The 22,262-nt window shown below is 48.1% G+C and overlaps 1 protein-coding gene across 1 annotated transcript in view; it reads right to left on the bottom strand.

Moving 5' to 3' along the window:
• The window catches only part of LOC138242764 (zinc finger protein 271-like), a 1,399,044-nt gene that overhangs the window by 7,174 nt on the left and 1,369,608 nt on the right, over nucleotides 1–22,262 (bottom strand). The window contains exon 1 of the mRNA XM_069198320.1: nucleotides 1,915–2,533. Within this exon, the coding sequence (XP_069054421.1) occupies nucleotides 1,915–2,302 (388 nt within the window). The 5' untranslated portion in view covers nucleotides 2,303–2,533. Of the gene's footprint in view, nucleotides 1–1,914 lie in introns of the transcript that reaches the window.

Genomic DNA, 22,262 nt, shown 5'->3' with positions numbered 1-22,262 from the left:
GGTGACCAAGTGGACACATGTAAATGCTGAAAAGTAAAGGGTCAAGTATTGAGCCCTGAGTTTTAACACGAGCTTCGAGTAGTGCTCAAAAGGAAGTAATATCCACACAAAAAGTACTAGCTTAAAATTTAAATTTCAGATAGCAAAGACGTTATTTAGCAGTGAAGAGATAAGGGAGAGACCTGGGAAGTGAGATGATAATATCATTTTTTTGTTTTTGTATTTTTTTGTATTTTGCAAACTATGCAGTCTAATGTCTTGAAGTTAGCTTTGTGCCCAAATATTTAAAGATGCTGCCTGTTCTTGGTCAGTAAGGTAAAGGGCATGTATTTGGTAAGCTGGCTGTACGACCAGAATGTGAAAAGAACTAACTGTTGTCTAGTCTGCAACTTAGATATAATTAATCGGCATGTGTTGCTGTCTTATCATTTGTTTAGAATGCGTCATAGTAACTTGTTTGTTTAAAGGTATAAAAGAACATCTTTAGCTACTTATTTTTAAGTGCGGTGGTTGGAAGCCAGACTTCCATATGCATATGAAATAAAGAGACTTCTGCTTCACTGACACCTGAACTTTGTCATTTGTATGACACAACAGTAGTAAGTAAATTAACTTTTCAAAACTCATTTTCAGAACTTGATATACATCACAGATTCAAACACACTTCATCTCTGAACACATAACTTGAAAAGGATTTAAAATACAGCAGACTCATATTTTACGTTACGTATTTTTACACAAATTCATGTATAGCCAGTCAGCTGTGAAAAAAAAATCAAATACTATAAATAAAAATGTAAATGATGTGGGAATCCCCAAAAATTCAAGTCTTAACAGCACGCAGCTGAGGTGCTCTTTGGGAACTAGTCACTAGTTATCATGCAGCATGAACATCAATATAAGTACAAAGAGGAAAAAAAGCAAGACAAGAAAAGTTAAATTGTATCACTGTTTTTATTGTAATTTACACTATATACATGGACATGCTAGTACAGTGACAGATGAGTTGTTTAAGATAAGATTACTTTATTAGCCCTATACAATTTCTTGCATTAGGAATTTATCTTTTCACATACACTAGCTTGTTCTCCATGAGACAAGCAGACAGGGAGAGAGGCTTGGGGTCAGAACGCAGGGTCAGCCATTGTACAGCACCTCTGGAGCAGTTGGGGTTAAGGGCCTTACTCAGGGGCCCAATGGAGTAGGATTCCTCTGCCGGCCGCTGGATTTGAACCTGCGACCTTCCAGCCACAGGTGCAGATCCTTAGCCACAGAGCCACTGCTCCGCCCCTCCGCTCCATTTAAGGATGGTGTTCTGATTATATGCAATTTTGGATATACAGGCTTTGTCAGGACCGAAACTGCTGTATAAAATGCGAGTCTACTGGAATAATATCACACTACATTTAACACTGCACTGACACTGAGAGGTTAATAGAGACACACTGACTGGACACTAAAGTACACTAACATTGCACTGAGAGAAAGAGGGGTTAATGCAGACTCACTGACCGACTGGACACTACAGTACATTAAGATTAAGACTGCATTGAGAAGAGGAGGACCGGAGGACTGAAATACTTAAACCGATTAAAATTATTGTTATATACACATTCATCAGTAAATATATAAAAAGCCAATACGACGTAAAATCAATATCTATACGTTTTCTTTCCTAATGACGTTGTATTTATTCACTGATTCAGTGAAACAATTGCTGAATCTGAACGAGGTGTTTATTACCGTAACCAGACAAAACAGTTTAGTTTCCAGTAAAGAATCCCGTTGCTACATCACACAAGTCTTTCCCACTTCACTCTGCATCTCTCCACTATACTCTCACCAGTGAGGAAGTTAAAGACACTGTTTTTAAACTCGCACAGATCCCGACTACATACAAGTCACCACACTGACCTGACAGCTCTAGTTTCGTGTCCATTTCTTCTTTTATTCCTGCAGTCACTTCACAGGGAAGCGTGTATCCAACATGATCTGTCGGTCCCTGATATCCTTCTGCTCCCGACTCCTTCTCCCACAGCTTCAATCTCCACTTCAAGCTCTCGTTTTCCTTCTTCAGTTGCGCCATTTCACTCCCGACACTGTCCTCCACACACTGTGTGATTTTAAACACGGCCCGTCTCACCAGGATCTGGGAGATATTGCGGAGTTTGTCTTGAAACTCGTTCTCGGAGTCAGACATCCTGTTTCCAAAAACTTCTGACACTTCATACACGATCGATTTTAGCAAAACGTGCATGAAAGAGTCAAGCTGGGTTTGCAGATTTAACAAGCACTCCGCCATCCTTCTTCAGAGTCGGTCAGAAACAAAGACTGACTTCCGAAGTTTAAACAGAACAACTTATTTTTTATTCTTCACAGATCCTGTTGTCAGGGCTGTGCTCTGTTCAAGCATAAACACAGTCGACAAGACGTTACGTATTCAGAACCTGAAGTTATTTTAAAGAAAAACAACAACTTTCGTTATCTAAAGAAAATTATTCAGTCACCCACACGTGGTTGAAGTACATGCAGGGTCGCGTAGTATAATGACGTCATTCGTTAGCGCGGCCGCAACTTCAAAACAATAGAGAAGCGGAGCTGAGAAAGAGGAGTTTCTTCAGCCGGATATAAACTCTGCACTTCCAAGCGCCACCTAGTCAAGAGCAGTGAATCACCTGCGACCTTCGCCGTTCGTAACGGAACAGATGGATTTTTTTGCCCTTCCACAACCATCCTCCCCAACGAAAACTTCTCAAGTGGATTTTTTCAATTGGATTTTTATCTCCCTATGCAGGTTTTTGGTTAAAGAAAAAAAAATGGTGTCGTTCTCTTGCCAACTGGCAGTATTTCTTCTGCACTTATAAGCAAGATTTCTATTTCATATTTCACAAATTGTTAGAAATTCTCGAAAAACAAGTGGTTCCAAGAAAGGAAATAAATACTTGCATTTAACAAAATCAAGCCATATGTGGTCGTCCTTAATGATACATTCTGTATGACAAGACAGGAAGAAAGACACCTCAGGACTTCGGACACAGGATCTCCTGTTCATTGAGAGAAAGTTTAACCATCTGTCAGTTTTCATGTCCAAGGAGCTCAATTTGCATTCCGTGTACAACAGCGTGTCTTCTACACCTGCCACTGAAGCACAGCACAGGCTCAGCATCTTGACATCTCCCAAACAGAGACCTTTTGGTGGGATTGTGGCTCACAAGGGGAGAAGAGACAATTTCCAGAGCAGGATTTGTTACATTTGAGTATCCTGAACACAAATCAGTGCCCGCTTGTATTTCTGTGTTTTTTTTAATTTTACAGAAAGTTTAAATGTGACTTTTATAATATTCACAACCTTGGCAAAAAATGGTTGTCCATAATTGTTGTTTATGTTTGATTAACAGACAAAATATGACAACCCCTCTACTGAGCATATGCTTTATTTTCCTGATGTACAGTACATTGATTAAACACATACCTTAGATGTATAAATGTGGTCCGTAATTGGTCTAGAATGAAATTTTAATATACGTATATCATTATACGTCAATTACACATCTCTGATTATACAGTATGTCCATTATACATAAATGGTTGGAGTTTTATTATACGGAAACATTTAGAGGACTATTATACCTATATAGTTAAAGGTCTATTATACATCAAAGATAGGTCTCATAGGTGTAGAAACTACAATTATTCACCCCTGAAAAATATATAGTTCAAATTATGCATTTTATACAATATTGTAATAAACAAATGGCTAATCATCATAAAAAACACAAGTATTAAACTTCAGCTACAAATTCTGGTATCATGGCTATATATATAGTAATGACAAACACAAACTAATTCCATGAACACGCTAATATTTAACTCAAAACCACATTTTGATTCAAATATAAGTTTTAAAAATTACAACTTCTATATTTCCACGAAAATATTATTAATGTAGCACAAATGCTACTTTCTAAGAAAGACAGAAAGAAACTGTTTTGTGTCTCATGGCGATCCTCCTCTCGATCCTAATGAAATGTTTAATATGATCCCTCGAGAAAAAAAAGGAGTCAATTTCCGCCTGGAATGATTGATGCTCCATCAAACATTTTGTAATATCCCTGGAAGTTTATACAGTAGAATCCTGGTTCGTGGCTTAAATTCAAGGTAAACAAGACTAAGGAAACGAGTCGAAAACTTGATGTCGAACTGTGATTTAAATCACCCAAAACATTGCACAACATTGGGCAGTATGTGCCAGAAACAGATAGCTCAGTTGATAGAGCAGAGGACTGTAGTGGCAATAATGAAGAATCCTTAGGTTGCTGGTTTGACTCAGGCTTGGAGGAATGTGTTTCTTGTGTACTTCAATCAAAGAGTTGAAATAGCAATTTTTTTTAACTCAGACGTTGATCAAAAGCTCAATAAACCACGAAGCAGAGGCTCTTGTTCCGAATTCAACTCCCGTCTGATTGTCTTGTTTTGGCCAAAATCTGATCTTTGAATTCAGAGGACTACTCTGCCTGCATTGTAATTCAAAAGTATACACAAATGTCACGTTTTTTTTGTAGATATAAAGGTGTTCTCTGTTTTCAAAGGATAGGTACTTAATTGGCATAATGATTTGGTATTGAGTTTGTATCGTTATATGATTAAATTTGTGTTTTTTTGTGTTTTTAACGTATTGTGAACTTATTTTTTAAACAAATGCTTACAAAGGCAAACAAGGCCCACATCTGTTTATACCAGCGGTGAATTGTACATTTTTATTTACAAGCTACTCTGCACTTTGGGGAGTGTAACAGGTTCGATATAAAGTGGCAAAAATATAAAAGGGGAAAATACCCCGGACTGCGTGTAAAGCCCTCATTGTGACTGTTTTTTTATTGTTAAATACGGTGTCCTGTGCACGAAATGTTGCAGAAACACAATCTGATATTTTAATAAGTATTATTTTAATAATTTGATAAGTATGAGGTCCCGGATCCAAATATTCAGTTCTTATTTTTTTAAGTGATATCTTCCCTTCCTCTCGTGGATTTTGAATCAAATTTGATCTTTGTACATTACATTTTACATTGAAAAAAACGAGCATACCTCATCCACCAACGGACAGAGCAATCTTTTATGTTGCCTTCCAGAGCTTCCAGCTTGTGATGGATTTGTATGGGCGTCTGTATGATACCACTACAGCACTGGCACAGGTGTAAAATCCACTTTCTCACGACTTTTTCAGTGTCTTCTCCTCTCACAAATGGTCCGAAGCACAGGAGCCAATATTAGAGAAAACAACAGGTGTTTAAACAGAGTATGTCCAAATGTCAGCGACAACGTTTTGTCATTTTGTATAAACGCAAATGGTTCATCATTTAAAAGCCAATGACGTTCTTTTTCTCCCTGGCGCTAATAAGCTACAGTACCACACATGCGAGCTGTTGAGTGAAAGGAAATTCATATGTGCGTAGGAAGGCAGAATAAAATCCAGAACTGTACTGGTGATATTGATAAACAGGGCCGATGTTCACAATAAAACGTTATTGTATAAAACATTAAGATTCATAAATATATTTTTTTAATCATGCAAAGTGTCTGTTAAACCATTCATGAACGATTTTTAGACAAAAAAACACACCATTATATGAGAAAATACATTTACTATATGTGCATTTAACGTAAATTGTTGCCCTGCTTTTTTTTTCATAAATACACAAGCTTGTTATGTCTTATGTCAGAAATAAACTGCATGAAATTCGATAAAGCAACAAAAAGTAAGTGCCACAAAGACGACAAACATTTGCGTTTATATTGCACTGTTATCTTGAGCCTTTAACCTTACTTTAAACGCAATTTGTTTTTCTCTGTAGTTCTAAGGCTTTGTCATTTAGGTGTGCTGTTTTTTTCTACATGTTGTAAAAAAAGTCACTAAATCATACGAAACATAAAAGCTCCAATTGTAAACAATTGACCATTCATATTCCTGAATTTTAAACCTATGGAGTATTTTAAACCTTGTCTTCATATTTGTGAATATTAGAGCTCCTTTTCAAAAGCTGTCACTATGGATAAGTGCTTAGGTTTCCTGTTTTTTTACCCAGGCGGTCCAGGTTTGGCTCTTGGTATAGGAGCGTGTCTGTGTTGCCTTCTGGATTTCAAATGAGCAGCTCAGTGTAGATCAGCATGTACATTTGTCTGGACAGTAGAATTTTCAGAAAGTGTAGTTGGATTATAGCACGTGCCCCTGACGATGTTATTGATACGTCATATGTGCTCTTTTTTGTATAATATTTATTTTTGTTGTTCAAATAAAAAACGGTTTCTCCGTTTTCCTCTTCATGCCGTTGTCAGCGAGCACAACAAGACGGGAAAAATGCAAGGGGGGGAAGAGGAAGCGGCTGTCAGGAGCTTTCTACCTCCTTTTACTTTCACTTCTCTGTTTTCTTTCACAGCGTCGTGCACCTTTTCATTGCTCGCGCTTTCAGAGGCTCCGCACGGCACACGACTCGACATCGGGAAGCACATTGAAGTGAAAGCAGGAAGCGCTGCGACATGCACTGTGCAGATCCCGCCACACTAAGAGGTGAGTGGGTCTGTTCGATCACAGCGCTAGGCGAATCCCCAATCCCCTTTTGTGCGTGGCAACAAAAGAAGGCTGTTGTTTTTCCACCCGGTTTCGAACCTGGGACCTTTCGCTTGTGAAGCGAACGTGATAACCACTACACTACAGAAACGGTGGTAAGATGTGCCCACCGGCCCAGTGCTGAGCTTCGCCAATGCGATTCAGCTGCTTCCAGTGCCTTTATTGGAGTGCGCTGATGGACCGTGCTCTCTCTCCGGAGACCAGCACGCCTGTCATGGACGGAGCAGGAAAGGCGGCGCCACATTCTACATCCCTCTCCACGCAATCGACAAAATCGGGCTACTGAAGTGGAGAAAATCGCCTCTCCAGAAAGTGCAAATATCATCTTGGAGAGTATAAATCCTATTGCCAAAGGTCAGCCCTGTCTACCAGAGTAACCCTCCCACCTCCTGCACCGATGATCAGCTCGTCTCACACGCGAGAAGTTACGGCTGGAAACAAGCGCCCCCTCTTCTCGCACGTTTTGCACGTTCGAGTAGTTTTAATGCGGCTCCTTCGTCCACGGTGCTGATCTTTTGGAAAGCAGGAGGCAAAACCAACACGTTCTCATACCGGGAGTCGAAGCCGGGCCACCTGGGTGAAAACCAGGAATCCTAACCCCTAGACCATATGGCAGCGAACATCCGCGCTATTCCCGGCATCATGCAAGCAAACTACATAAATATGAGAAAACACGCAAGAGAGTTGTCACTCAGAGTGTCGAAGGGTCGATGTATACTGGGGCTCAGTTGAAATGCAACGTCAGGACTTTTCCGAATTATGTCACACGAAGAGAGCACAGCCTTTTCCACCCTGCCACGTGTGTCTCGGTATCTCGCCGTGATCGTACAGTGCTCAGTACTTTGCGTTGTGGCCGCAACAACCCCGGGTTGAATCCGGGTCACGGCAGAATAAGGGCGTCTGCTTTTACTACTTGCACGAATGAAGGCAAAAAAAAGCCAATCGATGTGAACGAACGGCGCTTTGCAGAGGAGTACTGCCTGACTGGATCGTTGATGAACGACAGAGGCCACTCCGACCTCTTCTCGGTTTTCTTCAATGACTTACTAAGGATCTTCTTCACATTCGCCCATGCAGGGGAAGCCAGTTACACCAAAGCAAACGCAGGAAAGTGCAATTCAAGCAGAGACCAGGAGGGACTTGTTTACACCGAGAGTGGTCGGAGAATGGAACAATGCGCCCAGCCCTGTTGCTGGAGCCGATTCTTGATGAGATCTTGGGCTCACTAAGAAGCCCCCGCTGAATGCTAATCTTTCTGTTGTTCTTGCAGGTCCTGCGCTGCTTTTGAGCCGACAGAGCTCGTCCTGGTCTGTCGGCACAGCCCAATTGCAAATGATCGGCTCCGCGTACAGAAGGAACGTGCGTTTGGTACAAGAGTGCATGAAGGCACCGGAAATACATTGGGAACAAATGACCGGTCGCTCAAGACCTCTGTGAAGTACAGGAGCGTGCAAAAAGAGACTGTTCCCGTCCGGTTTCGAACCGGGGATTTTGCCGCGTGTGAGGCGAACGTGATAGCCGCTACACTACGGAAACCTGCAGGGACCGCTGCTGGTGTCTCGCTTGCGTTTCGGGCTGAGAAAGGGACGCGTCACTTTAGGCAGGGGGCGCTGGAGAGAGGAACAAAGGGCGCGATGAAACAAAATGCCGAAACCCGGGATCTTTAGATCTTCAGTCTAACGCTCTCCCAACTGAGCTATTTCGGCGGTGCTTAGAGCCCACACCCACCTGCTCCAGCCTTCCTGTGTTGCGGCATGAGCGCACCAAGAGTAGCGGGAGAGTGTTGCAGGAACGTCACTCAGAAAGAAAGCCACCCAGGTGCGCCCTCTGAGCTCTGTCCAACGCATCTTCCTAAATGAATGATCTTATGTCTCCGAACTTATGTCCTTTTGATATGTGTAACTTTTTGTAACTGAATGAATTTATATCTTTTGTATTCTGATAACCCATAAGATAAGATCTGTTAGGTTTGCATGCATATTCTATATATTAACAAATGTATCCTCGTGTATTAGTACCTGTGTGTGCGTTGTTTGAGTTATGTCGCATGGTTGGATTCTAAGACCATTAAAAGAATCAATTTTGTGATTTACTGCCACAAAAATAATTGTCCCAGTAAATGCCCAAACCCCTACAGAACTGGTGCCTCGTGAGAGAACACTACAACAGTGTGTGATATCCTGTCCCAGCCTGTGGAGCAGACAGCGAGCCTGTCTCTTAATAATACTAATAATACAGTGTGTGATTCCCTGCCCCAGCCAGAGGAACAGAAAGTGAGCCTGTCTCTCAATAATAATAATACAGTGTGATCTCCTGTCCCAGCCTGGGAAACAGTGAGTCAGCCTCTCAATAATTATAATACAGTGTGATCTACTGTCCCAGCCTGAGGAACACACAGTGAGCCTGTATCTAAATAATAATAATACAGTGCGTGATCTCCTGTACTAGCCTGAGGAACAGACAGCGAGCCTGTCTCTCAATAATGATAACCTAGTGTGGAATGTCCTGTCCCAGTCTGAAGAACAAACAGTGAGCATGTCCCTCAGTATTAATAGAACAGTGTGTGATCTCCAGTCCCAGCAGGAGGAACAGACAGTGAGTCTGTATCTCAATACTAATAATACAGTGTGTGATATCCTACCCTAGCCTGAGGAACAGACAGTGAGCCTGTCTCTCAATAAAAATAAAAGAGTGTGTGATTTCCTGTCCCAGCCTGAGGAGCAGACTGTGAGCCTCTCTCAATAATAATAATCCAGTGTGTAATCTCCTGTTCAAGCCCAAGCGAAGACACAGTGAGCCTATCTGTCAATAATAGTAATACAGTGTGTGATCTCCTGTCCCATTCTGAGGAACAGACAGTCAGCCTATCTGTCAATAATAATAATAATATAGTGTGTGATCTCCTGTCCAAGCCTGGGGAACACTGAGGCTGTCTCTCAATACTAATAATACAGTGTGTGATATCCTGCCTCAGCCTGAGGAACAGACAGTGAGCCTGTCTCTCAATAATAATAATACAGTGTGTGATTTCCTGTCCCAGCCTGGGGAACAGTGAACCAGATACTCAATAATAATAATACAGTGTGTGATCTCCTGTCTCAGCCTGGGGAACACTGAGCCTGTCTCTCAATACTAATTATACAGTGTGTCATTTCCTGCCCCAGTCAGAGGAACAGACAGTGAGCCCGTCTCTCAATAATAATAATACAGTGTGTGATCTCCTTTCCCGACCTGAGGAACAGACAGGAGTGAGCCAGTCTCTCAATAATAATAAAGCAGATTATGATCTGCTGTCCCAGCCTAAGGAACAGTCAGGAAAGAGCAGGTCTCTCTATAATAATAATACAGTTTGTGATCTCCTGTCCCAGCCTGAGGAACAGACAGTGAGTCTGTCTCTCAATAATAATTGCGCCTCCTGTCCCAGCCTGGGGAACAGTGAGCTTGTCTCTCAATAATAATAATAATAATACAGTTTGAACTCCTGTCCCAGCCTGAGGAACAGTGAGCCTGTCTCTCAATAATAAAAATACAATGTGTGATCTCCTGTCCCAGCCTGGGGAACACTGAGGCTTTATCTCAATACTAATAATACAGTGTGTGATATCCTACCCTAGCCTGAGGAACAGACAGTGAGCCTGTCTCTCAATAAAAATAAAAGAGTGTGTGATTTCCTGTCCCAGCCTGAGGAGCAGACTGTGAGCCTCTCTCAATAATAATAATCCAGTGTGTAATCTCCTGTTCAAGCCCAAGCGAAGACACAGTGAGCCTATCTGTCAATAATAGTAATACAGTGTGTGATCTCCTGTCCCATTCTGAGGAACAGACAGTCAGCCTATCTGTCAATAATAATAATAATATAGTGTGTGATCTCCTGTCCCAGCCTGAGAAACAGACAATGAGCCTGTCTCTCAATAATAATAATACAGCGTGTGATCTCCTGTCCCAGCCTGAGGAACAGACAGTGAGCCTGCCTCTCAATAACAAGCCAATGTGTGATCTCCTGTCCCAGCCTGAGGAACAGAGAGTGAGCCTGTCTCTCAATAATAATACAGTGTGTGATCCTCTGTCCCAGCCTGAGGAACAGACAGTGAGCCTGTCTCTCAATAATAATAATACAATGTGTGATCTCCTGTCCCATTCTGAGGAACAGACAGTCAGCCAATCTGTCAATAATAATAATACAATATGTGATGTCCTGTCTCAGCCTGTGGAACAGAGAGTAAGCCAGACTCTCAGTAACAATAATACAGTGTTATCTACTGTCCCAGCATGAGGAACAGTGAGCCTGTCTCTCAATAATAATAATACAGTATGTGACCAACTGTCCCAGACTGAGGAAAAGACAGTGAGTCTGTCTTTCAATAATAATAATACAGTGGGAATTCCTGTCCCAGCCTGGGGAATATACAGTGAGCCTGTCTCACTATAATAATAATACAGTGTCTGATCTCCTGTCCCAGCCTGAGGAACAATAAGCCTGTCAATCAATAATAATACAGTATGTGATGTCCTGTCTCCGCCTGAGGAACAGAGAGTAAGCCTGTCTCTCAATAATAATAATTCAGTGTGGGATCTCCTGTCCCAGTCTGATGAACAGACAGTGAGCCTCTCTCTCAATAATTATAATACAGTGTGTGATCTCCTGTCCCAGCCTGAGGAACAAACAGTGAGCCTGTCTCAAAATAATAATAATACAGTGTGGGATCTCCTGTCCCAGCCTGGGGAACAGTGTGCCAGACTCTCAGTAATATTAATAATAATAATACAATGTGATCTACTGTCCCAGATTGAGGAACAGACAGTGAGCCTGTCTCAATAATAATACACTGTGTGACCATCTGTCCCAGACCGAGGAAAAGACAGTGAGTCTGTCTCTAAATAATTATAATAATACAGTGTGGGATCTCCTGTCCCAGCCTGGGGAACAGACAGTGAGTTTGTCTCTCAATAATAATACAGTGTTATCTCCTGTCCCAGCATGGGAAACAGACAGTGAGCCTGTCTCTCAATAATAATAATACAGTGTGTGATCTCCTGTCCCAGCCTAAGGAACAGTGAGCCTGTCAATCAATAATAATACAGTATGTGATGTCCTGTCTCAGCTTGAGGAACAGAGAGTAAGCCTGTCTCTCAATAATAATAATACAGTATGGGATCTCCTGTCCCAGCCTGAGGTACAGACAGTGAGCCTGTCTCTCAATAATAATATAGTGTGTGACCACCTTCTGTGGTCTGTTTCAAATCCGCCCGCGATGAGACACCGAGGAGAAATGAAGAGCCCCAGTCGCGCTAGAAAATCACCCGGGAAAGAGACCTGCTGGCCCCACTGAGAGGTCGTATCCCACCTCCTCCGCTCTCTGCGAAAAGCAGTATCTTCAGGCCATGACATCCCACCCCTGCCACTCTCTGCGTAAATAAGTATCGTCAGGCCCTGACATCCCACCCCCACCACTCTCTGCGGAAAGCACTGTCGTATAGCCCTGACACCCAACCCTCCACTCTCTGCATTAAGCACTGTCGTATAGCCCTGACACCCACCCCTTCACTCTTTGAATAAAGCAGTGTCGTAAGGCCCTGACATCCCACCCCCGCCACTGTCTACGTAAAGTAGTATCGTCAGGGCCTGACATCCCACTCCCGCCACTCTCTTTGTAAAGTAGTGTCATATGGCCCTGACACCAATCCCTCCACTCTCTGCATAAAGCAGTGTCTTATGGCCCTGAAACCCTCCCCTCCACTCTCTACATAAAGCAGTGTTGTCAAGCCCTGACATCCCTCCCCCGCCACTCTCTGTGTAAAGCACTGTTGTATGGCCCTGACATCACACCCCCACCAGTCTCTGCGTAAAGCACTGCCGTATAACCCTGACACCCACCCCTCCACACTCTGCGTTAAGCTGTGTTGTCAGGCCCTGATATCCCACCCCCGCCACTCTCTGTGTAAAGCAGTGTCATATGGCCCTGACATCACACCCCCACCACTCTCTGTGTAAAGTAGTATCGTCAGGCCCTGACATCCCACCCCTGCCACTCTCTGCGTAAAGAAGTGTCGTATGGCCCTGACATCACACCCCCACCACTCTCTGCCGAAAGCAATGTCGTCAAGCCCTGACATCCCACCCCCACCACTCTCTGTGTAAAGCAGTGTCATATGGCCCTGACATCCTAGCCCCGCCACTCTCTGTGTAAAGCAGTGTCATATGGCCCTGACATTACACCCCCACCACTCTCTGCCGAAAGCACTGTCGTATAGCCCTGACATCCCACCCCTCCACTCTCTGCATAAAGCAGTGTCGTCAAGCCCTGACATCCCACCCCCACCACTCTCTGTGTAAAGCAGTGTCATATGGCCCTGACATCCTAGCCCCACCACTCTCTGTGTAAAGCACTGTCGTATAGCCTTGACACCCACCTCTCCACTCTCTGTGTAAAGCAGTGTCATCTAGCCCTGACATCCCACCCCCTCCACTCTCTGAATAAAGAAGTGTCGTATGGCCCTGACACCCACCCCTCCATTCTCTGCATAAAGCAGTGTCGTCAGGCCCTGACATCCCACCCCTCCACTCTCTGCGTAATGCGGTATTGTCAGGCCTTGACATCCAACCCCCGCCACTCTCTGCGTAAAGCAGACATGTTACAGACATTTACAACAAAGACATATTATAAAATATTGACATATACTGTAGGCGGCTGGAGCATTATTGGGAGACAGACTCACTGTTCCTCAGGCTGTGACAGGAGATCACATACTGGGCTGCCAGATCAACTGAGTTCCCTCCTCCCTCTCCCAGTAGGATTGGGACCCGTTGTGATTGTGGCAGGTGTGGGAACTCTGGGATTAGATTTCTGAATTTTGGGAAGAATGTTTCTCTAATCCCAGAGTATCTGTCACAGTGCAGTAGGAAGTGCACCTCTGTCTCTATTTCTCCCCGCTGGCAGTGGGAGCACAGCCTGTCCTCTCTGGGCAGCCAGGTCTGCCTGTGTCGCCCAGTTTCTATGGTCAGGTTGTGGTCACTGAGCCTGTACTTCGTCAGGGTCTGTTTCTGTTTGTTATTTTTTATTTTGGTCAAATATTCAGCTAGTGTGTATTGTCTGTTTAAGGTTCTGTAGCATTCCAGTTTATGTTGTGTTTGTGTGTGTGTGTCCCAGTGTGTGAGATATTGCTGTTTGATCTGTGCTGTGATGTGGTTGAGTCTGGGTTGTGGTGCTCTAGCAGTGCTGTCCTGAGGCTGGTTAGTGTCGGTGTCACTCACTGCGAGTGTGATTTCAGCAGAGTCTCTGTACTCTTGGGACACTTGACTCACCTGTCTCTCTCTTTCTCTCCCTGTGCTGTCCCTCTCCTGCCCCCTCTCTCCCTCCTCGGACTCCAGCTGGAGGAGGTCCAATCACCACCTCCTGTGAGACAGAAGAAAAAGAAGGTGGGTAATGCTCTGATCCTCTCTTTACTCCTGTCCAGTGTCCAGTCAGTGTGTCTGTATGAACCCCTCTCTCTCTCAGTGCAGTGTTCATGTACTGGAGTGTCCAGTCATGTGTCTGTATGAACCCCTCTCTCTCTCTCAGTGCAGTGTTCATGTCCTGGAGTGTCCAGTCCGACTCTTAACGTGACTCTCCTGTCTCTGCTGCAGAATCGCTGGTGCGTCTTTTTAAACTCCCTGAGCTGCGTTTCGGTGGAGACAGATGATCAGGACGAGCCGATGGAGGCGGCGGAGACCGTGGGTCAGGAGAGGAAGAGCGAGGGAGAGGAGGAGCAGGCTGCCGGGAAGGACAAGAAGAGGAAGAGGAGGTGCAGGTGAGCAGACAGGGGGGCGCCGCCCGGTCGTGTCTGTGATTCAAGGAGGAGTTTCCTCTTGCTGTTTGATGTCATGGTGACGTCTGTGTCTGTGTCCCTCACACCTGCAATAACAATATTCTTTCCAGGTTCCTTTCCTGGTTCTGTGCCAGCTAAGATCTGGACTGGACTAGACTGGACTGGACAGGAGCTGAGGGACACCAGACTGGACTGGACTGGAGCCTAGGGACACCAGACTGGACTGGACCGGAGCTGAGAGACACCAGACTGGACTGCACCGGAGCTGAGAGACACCAGACTGGACTGGACTGGAGCTGAGGGGCCCCAGACTGGACTGGACTGGAGCTGAGAGACACCAGACTGGACTGGACTGGAGCTGAGGGACCCCAGACTGTGCTGGACCGAAGCTGAGGGACCCCAGTCTGGACTGAAGCTGAGGGACCCCAGTCTGGACTGCACTGGAGCTGAGGGGCCCCAGACTGGACTGGACTGAAGCTGAGGGGCCCCATTCTGGACTGGACTGAAGCTGAGGGACCCCAGACCCCAGTCTGGACTGAAGCTTGTAATTTTTGTTCTTTTGTTAAGCATCAATAAAAAAATTAAAAAAAAAATCTGTTTAACTTTTGGTTTTTTCCCTCCCCCCCCCCAAAGTTGCTGCTGGGAGAGGTGTGAGTGGGGCCAGCAGGGGGCGCTCTCACCCTGCGGTCTGTGTGGGTCCTGATGCCCCAGTATAGTGACGGGGGACACTGGACTGTAAACAGGCGCCGTCCTTCGGATGAGACGTCAAACCAAGGTCCTGACTCTCTGTGCTCGTTAACAATCCCGGGGTGTTTCTGGAGAAGAGTAGGGGTGTTACCCCAGTGTCCTGGCCTGATTCCCCCCCTGGTCTTGACCCATCATGGCCTCCTAATCACCCCCCTCTCTGAACTGGCTCCATCCCTCTGCTCTCCTCCCCACTGGATCCCCCTGACCTGGGAAGAGCTCTGAGTGGAGAGTCCAGATGGATTAATTATTATTATTATTATTCATGCTGCACTGGGCTTCAGTTCTGGCAGTGAGAGGGGGACTCTGTGATCAGTACAGATACTTATGACTGTATAATAATACACGATAGAAATGGAAAACAGGGTAGAGCTGTAGTCCCTTCGAAACGTTTTGAACTGCCAGAAGAAGTTTTCACAACCCGGACTCGTGAAGGTACAGGTCTTCTCCCATCGTCCGGAGCAAGGTGTATGGTGTCCTGGTGATTTCTCCCGTTTTGAACGGAGTTTAATGTCTTGTTTCTACTTTATTAGAGAGAGGCACTGAACATCCTGTGATGGACTGGTGTCCTGTCCAGGGTGTGTGTGTGTCCTGTGATGGACTGGTATCCTGTGAAGGACTGGTGTCCTGTCCAGGGTGTGTGTGTGTCCTGTGATGGACTGGTGGATCACAATATTAATTCTCCTCCTTGATTCCCTCCTTTATCGCCAGAGTGAAAGCGGGACACGGCAGTAAAAGCTCAGCCCTGCGGGTGGTGGTCCTCTCGGCCACACGGGGGCGCTGTGGCTCCACGGGGGGGGGGGGGGTTATGTTCAAGTCCCGCTGGGAATCGCACCGACGCGGCGGAGTTCGTGAACGTCCCAGACACCAAGAAAACGAGAGAGAGAAAAAAGGTCGTTTTCGGGGTTCAAGAAGCAACTCCGAGATTCAGGGAGTTTCCCCGCTGAGCTTACTCTGCTGAAAACACGCAGGTTTTATTTTTTTCCCGTGCCCCCCCTCACACAGGCCGTTTCTGTAGCGTGAAGTTGTGTTTTTTTGCGCGGCGGTCGGTGAGGGGTGAAATTTTCTTTTTTCCCACGGTCTGAAACAGAAACGGCCGGGTGGTGTTGTAGAGAGGTCGACGTGCCTGGTTTTCCTCGTCTCCGAAGCCCGTTTTTTGGGGGGGGGTCGTGAGGTCCCACGCAGCGCTCGGAAAAGAAAATGGCGTCTCTTTTCCCCGCAGGACGGGGGGGGGGGGGGAACCCGTGTTTTTTGGACGTGGTGTGGCCCGAAATTTCCGTCCTTGGCCGCTAGAGGGGGGTGGAGGTTGGTCTTTCTTTGACTTGGGGGTAGGGGGGGTGCTAATTTCACTGAACCAAACCCCACGGAAACCCGTGTTGGACGTGGGGGTGCTGAATGCGCCCTCGACGTGAATTTGTTTTTAAATTCAAGTGCAGCTTTTGTAACCCTTGGGCTGGAAACACCTGGACCCGTTTCCCCTGCCTGTCCGAGGTGGCGACTATCGGGGTCGTACAGGGACACCCGGCTGGCCGCTGAGAGTTGGAAAAATAAAATGTCCACCTAAAAAAAAAACAACCGCGAAAAATGTCGGCCATTTTTGTTTCGCGGCCGAGCCGTGAGCGCGTCGGGGGCGACGTCACAGGGGCGTCACAATGAGCCGCCTGACGTCACAGAGCGGCGGAATCTAGCGGGGGCGGGGGGGGGGCGGTGCCGGAGCCCCGTGAGCTCAGAGGAGTGAAGAGAGAGGAGGAGGAAAGGACTATATAGCGCTTTCTAAACACGTGTTTCTTCCAAAAAAGATTCGTGGGTTACTTCGACTTCAATCAAATAATAGTTCCAGCTTCAGATTCACTCTGAAGTATCCCCATGAAATCGGTAAGTCAGTTAAAAATGCCGCTGTCGAGAAATAACAAAATAAGTTGAGAAATAAGTTGTTTTTTTTCCCGTTACTCCACTCTTATGGGTGTGATCGTGCTGTAAAAAGATATTGAGAGGAGGTGCACCTCTACACAGAGAGTGGTGGGGGTGGGGAACAAGCTGCCCAGCCCTGTGGTTGAAGCTGATACCCTGGCTTCTCTCCAGACACAGCTGGGTGAGCTCCTCCAGTCAGGACAGGAGGCTCTTCTGTACACAGAGGGGGGCAGGGGTGGGGAACAAGCCGCCCAGCTGTGTGGCTCCGCCCCCTCCCCTCCCCACTGTGACTCTGCTTGTCTCGGCAGGACGATGCACCGACAGAGATGCCGCATGGCCGTGCACGGTCGCAGCAGGACCCGGGCCCGGCGAGGCGTCGTAAGTCCACCCCTCCCGCCCGCCGTCCAGTGTCCAGCGTCCAGCCCTCCTCCGACTGGCCTCTCCGCCCCCAGCAGCGCTCGCTGTATTATAATAATAATAATAAACTTCACTGATAGAGCACCTTTCACACACATAGCAGCGCAAAGCGCTTGACAGACCAGGTCTCAAGGTAACACCTCCAGACGAGGAGAGACACTTCCAGTGGTGATCTTGACTGAGGACACGCCTCGGCTCAAGAGACAGGGTCGCGTGTCCGAGGAAAACCAAGCTGCAGGTCCATTATGGCCTTCTGAGAGCACAGATTGCCTCTGGACGTCCTACACTCTCACTGGACACACTGTAGAGACTCACCTGTCCGGACTCTCACTGGACACACTGTAGAGACTCACCTGTTCAGACTCTTACTGGACACACTGTACACACTCACCTGTCCAGACTCTTACTGGACACACTGTACACACTCACCTGTCCAGACTCTTACTGGACACACTGTACACACTCACCTGTCCAGGCGTAGTCTCTGCTCCTCATCCCCCCTGCGTTGTGTCTCCCTCTCTCCCCGCTGGACAGAATCCCGTGGTGTCCCGTGTTTCCCCGAGCTTGTCCAGAAGCTGGAGATGGCGGCCAAGCTGCAGCTGGAGCTCCCGGGGTTGCCCGGCTCGTCCCGCTCGGCTCGTTCCGCTCGGTGTCCCCCCCGTCCTCGCCCGAGAGCCCCCTCCGCTCCCCGCCCCCGGCCCCCCCCTCCGGCCCCCTCAGGCCCCCTCAGGCCCCTGCCCGCCCCGCCCCGCTGCCCCCCCTTCATCCCCGCCATGCCCCTCGAGCCCCCCCTGCTGCCTGGGGCGGTGCCCCTGCCCCTGCCCGTCCTGTCCCCCATCGCCCGCCCGGCCCCGCCAGGCCCCGCCTGGGGCTCCCCAGTGCGGAGGGCAAGGAGAGAGGCTGAGATGTCTGACGAGGCAAGTGGGGCAGAGTCTGTCCGTCTGTCTGTCCCTCTGTCCTTCTGTTCTTTTCTCTGTCCATCTGTCTTTCTGTCCTTTTCTCTGCCTTTCTGTCCATCAGTCCATCTGTCCTTTTCTCTGTCTTTTTGTCTGTCTGTACTTCTCTCTTTCTGTCTTTCTGTCCTTCTGTCTGAGTCTCTCCATGTCTCCCTGCTCTATGTCTGTCCTGCATTGTCCCAGCTGGGCCTGTCTCCCCGGCTCTCTGCCTTCAGCTCTGTTCGCCGATGTCCCACCAGCCCGTCTCTCTCTCAGCCTGTCTCTTGACTTGCAAGAGGAAGAGGAGGTGGAGACAGCTCCTTCGGCAGGAGAGAGGAAGGAGGTCAGTGCTGGTCCCACCCTGCCCCCTGTCCTGTCTGTGGTGGAGTTTTGCCGTCTTGTCTGTCCCTGGGTCTCAGTGTCTCTCTCTCTTTCAGCCCTGTCTGTCAGTGTCTCTCTCGGCCTGCTGTCTGCCTGTCCCTGCCTCTCTGTCTCTCTCTCTTTCAGCCCTGTCTGTCAGTGTCTCTCTCCTCCTCCTCTCTGTCCTCAGTGTGTCTCCTTCCTCCTCTCTGTCCTGTGGTGTCCAGGCAGTGTGTCTCTCTCCTCCTCCTCCTCTCTGTCATGTGGTGTCCAGTGGGTCAGTATTAGTGGGCTACACCCAGGCTCACTCACTGCGAGTGTGATCTCAGCAGAGTCTCTGTGCTCTTGGGACACTTGACTCACCTGTCTCTCTCTTTCTCTCCCTGTGCTGTCCCTCTCCTGCCCCCTCTCCCTCCACGGACTCCAGCTGGAGGAGGTCCAATCACCACCTCCTGTGAGACAGAAGAAAAAGAAGGTGGGTAATGCTCTGATCCTCTCTTTACTCCTGTCCAGTGTCCAGTCAGTGTGTCTGTATGAACCCCTCTCTCTCTCAGTGCAGTGTTCATGTACTGGAGTGTCCAGTCAGTGTGTCTGTATGAACCCCTCTCTCTCTCAGTGCAGTGTTCATGTCCTGGAGTGTCTAGTCAGTGTGTCTGTATCAACCCCTCTCTCTCTCAGTGCAGTGTTCATGTACTGGAGTGTCCAGTCCGACTCTTAACATGACTCTCCTGTCTCTGCTTCAGAAGCGCTGATGCGTCTTTTTGAAGTCCCTGTCAGTGGAGACAGAAGATCAGGACGAGCCGATGGAGGCGGTGGAGACCGTAGCTCAGGAGAGGAAGAGCGAGGGAGAGGAGGAGCAGGCTGCCGGGAAGGACAAGAAGAGGAAGAGGAGGTGCAGGTGAGCAGACAGGGGGGCGCCGCCTGGTCGTGTCTGTGATTCAAGGAGGAGTTTCCTCTTGCTGTTTGATGTCATGGTGATGTCTGTGTCTGTGTCCCTCACACCTGCAATAACAATATTCTTTCCAGGTTCCTTTCCTGGTTCTGTGCCTGCTAAGATCTGGACTGGACTGGACTGGACTGAATTGGACTGGACCAGAGCTGAGATGACTGGACTGCAGCCTAGGGACACCAGACTGGACTGGACCGGAGCTGAGAGACACCAGACTGGACCGAAGCTGTGCTGGACCGAAGCTGAGGGACCCCAGACTGGACTGGACAGGAGCTGAGGGACACCAGACTGTGCTGGACCGAAGCTGAGGGACCCCAGTCTGTGCTGGGTCGAAGCTGAGGGACACCAGACTGTGCTGGACCGAAGCTGAGGGACCCCAGTCTGTGCTGGGCCGAAGCTGAGGGACACCAGACTGTGCTGGACCGAAGCTGAGGGACCCCAGACTGGACAGCACTGGAGCTGAGGGACACCATACTGGACTGGACTGGAGCTGAGGGGCCCCAGACTGGACTAGACTGGAGCTGAGAGGCCCCAGACTGGACTGGACCAAAGCTGAGGGACCTCAGGCTGTGCTGTACCGAGGCTGTGCTGGACCGAAGCTTAGGGACCCCAGTCTGGACCGAAGCTGAGGGACCCCAGTCTGTGCTGGACCAAAGCTGAGGGACCCCAGACTGGACCGAAGCTGAGGGACCCCAGTCTGTGCTGGACCGAAGCTGAGGGACCTCAGACTGGACCGAAGCTGAGGGACCCCAGTCTGTGCTGGACCGAAGCTGAGGGACCCCAGACTGTGCTGGACCGATGCTGAGGGACCCCAGTCTGGACTGAAGCTGAGGGGCCCCAGACTGGTCTGGGCTGAAGCTGAGGGGCCCCAGACTGGACTGATGACCTTTTGTTAAAAAAAACCTGTTTAGCTTTTGGTTTTTTCCCTAAGGTTGCTGCTGGGAGAGGTGTGAGTGGGGCCAGCAGGGGGAGCTCTCACCCTGCGGTCTGTGTGGGTCCTGATGTCCCAGTATAGTGACGGGGAACACTGGACTGTAAACAGGCGCCGTCCTTCGGATGAGACGTCAAACCGAGGTCCTGACTCTCTGTGCTCATTAACAATCCCGGGGTGTTTCTGGAGAAGAGTAGGGGTGTTACCCCAGTGTCCTGGCCTGATTCCCCCCCTGGTCTTGACCCATCATGGCCTCCTAATCACCCCCCTCTCTGAACTGGCTCCATCCCTCTGCTCTCCTCCCCACTGAGAGCTGCTGTGTGCTGAGCGGACTGGAGCATCATCCAGGTAGGGGCTGCACACTGGGGGGGCTGGAGGGGATCCCCCTGACCTGGGAGGAGCTCTGAGTGGAGAATCCAGACTTATTAATTATTATTATTATTCGTGCTGCACTGGGCTTCAGTCCTGGCAGTGAGAGGGGGACTCTGTGATCAGTACAGATACTCATGACTGTCTAATAATACACGATACAAATGGAAAACAGGGTAGCGCTGTAGTCCCTTCGAAACGTTTTGAACTGCCAGAAGAAGTTTTCACAACCCGGACTCGTGAAGGTACAGGTCTTCTCCCTTCGTCCGGAGTAAGGTGAGAGGTCACCCCCTCGGGGCGCAGTATCCCCGATGCACCCCCCCACCACCACCCAAAACGACACACACTTCTGTGACGATTGGGAGACCCCGGTTCGACCAGCCCCTGCGGTGGAGGAAACGACCCGCTGGAGAGAACACGCAGACTCCACACAGAAGGGTCACCTTGGCATTTATTCCAACAGCAAAACACCAGAGAGAAATGGTCTCCGAAAGATAAGCGCACACCGGGAAAAACACGACGGGGTCATTACAAATGGGAATAGGAGTCCTTTTTTTCTTTTCCGGACGTCAGTTGTATAGTGTCCTGGTGATTTCTCCCGTTTCGAACGGAGTTTAATGTCGCGTTTCTACTTTATTAGAGAGAGGCACTGAACTTTGGGGAACGTGACATCCACCCAGTATTACTAGTAGGTTGATAAATATGTTCATCCCCCCCCCGTATGATACCTCGCGAAATATAACGATGGCCAACTCCTTAAGTCGAAATTTAAACCCTTCTCACGCTACAAGACAGTCCGTCAATATCGCCGCGGCCCGAAGCCCGACCTTCGGTATGACGTTGGCGGAAAAGGGGGTAGGGTAAGTACGTCACAGCCGGGGGAAGCCCCTATCACGTGAGACGGGTGCGGCGGGCGACGAGCCTCCGGGGGTGAAGAGAAGTTGATTTGCGTGGGGTGTGGAAACACTACACGACCGGGCAAGCGAGCCGTTTTTTTTTTGTTTTGTTTTTTCCAGAACATCAGAACAACCGCAGAGATGACCATCGATCCACCTCCAGACGTTTCCTTTTTTGTCCTCTTTGGCCCCCAAAATAAAAAAAACTGGGATCCATCGTGGCGTTGCCAAATTAAAACGTCAACCACTTTTCGGGCTTTTGTGCTGTCCATGATGAAACCGTCATGGTTGTGTAAGCATACGTTACGTCACAGAC

Source organism: Lepisosteus oculatus, chromosome 14 (genome assembly GCF_040954835.1).
Source record: "Lepisosteus oculatus isolate fLepOcu1 chromosome 14, fLepOcu1.hap2, whole genome shotgun sequence".
Classification (NCBI taxonomy): Eukaryota; Metazoa; Chordata; class Actinopteri; order Semionotiformes; family Lepisosteidae; genus Lepisosteus; species Lepisosteus oculatus.
The sequence above is the reverse complement of the archived record's forward strand: the minus strand, read 5'-3'. Positions and strand labels throughout refer to the sequence as shown.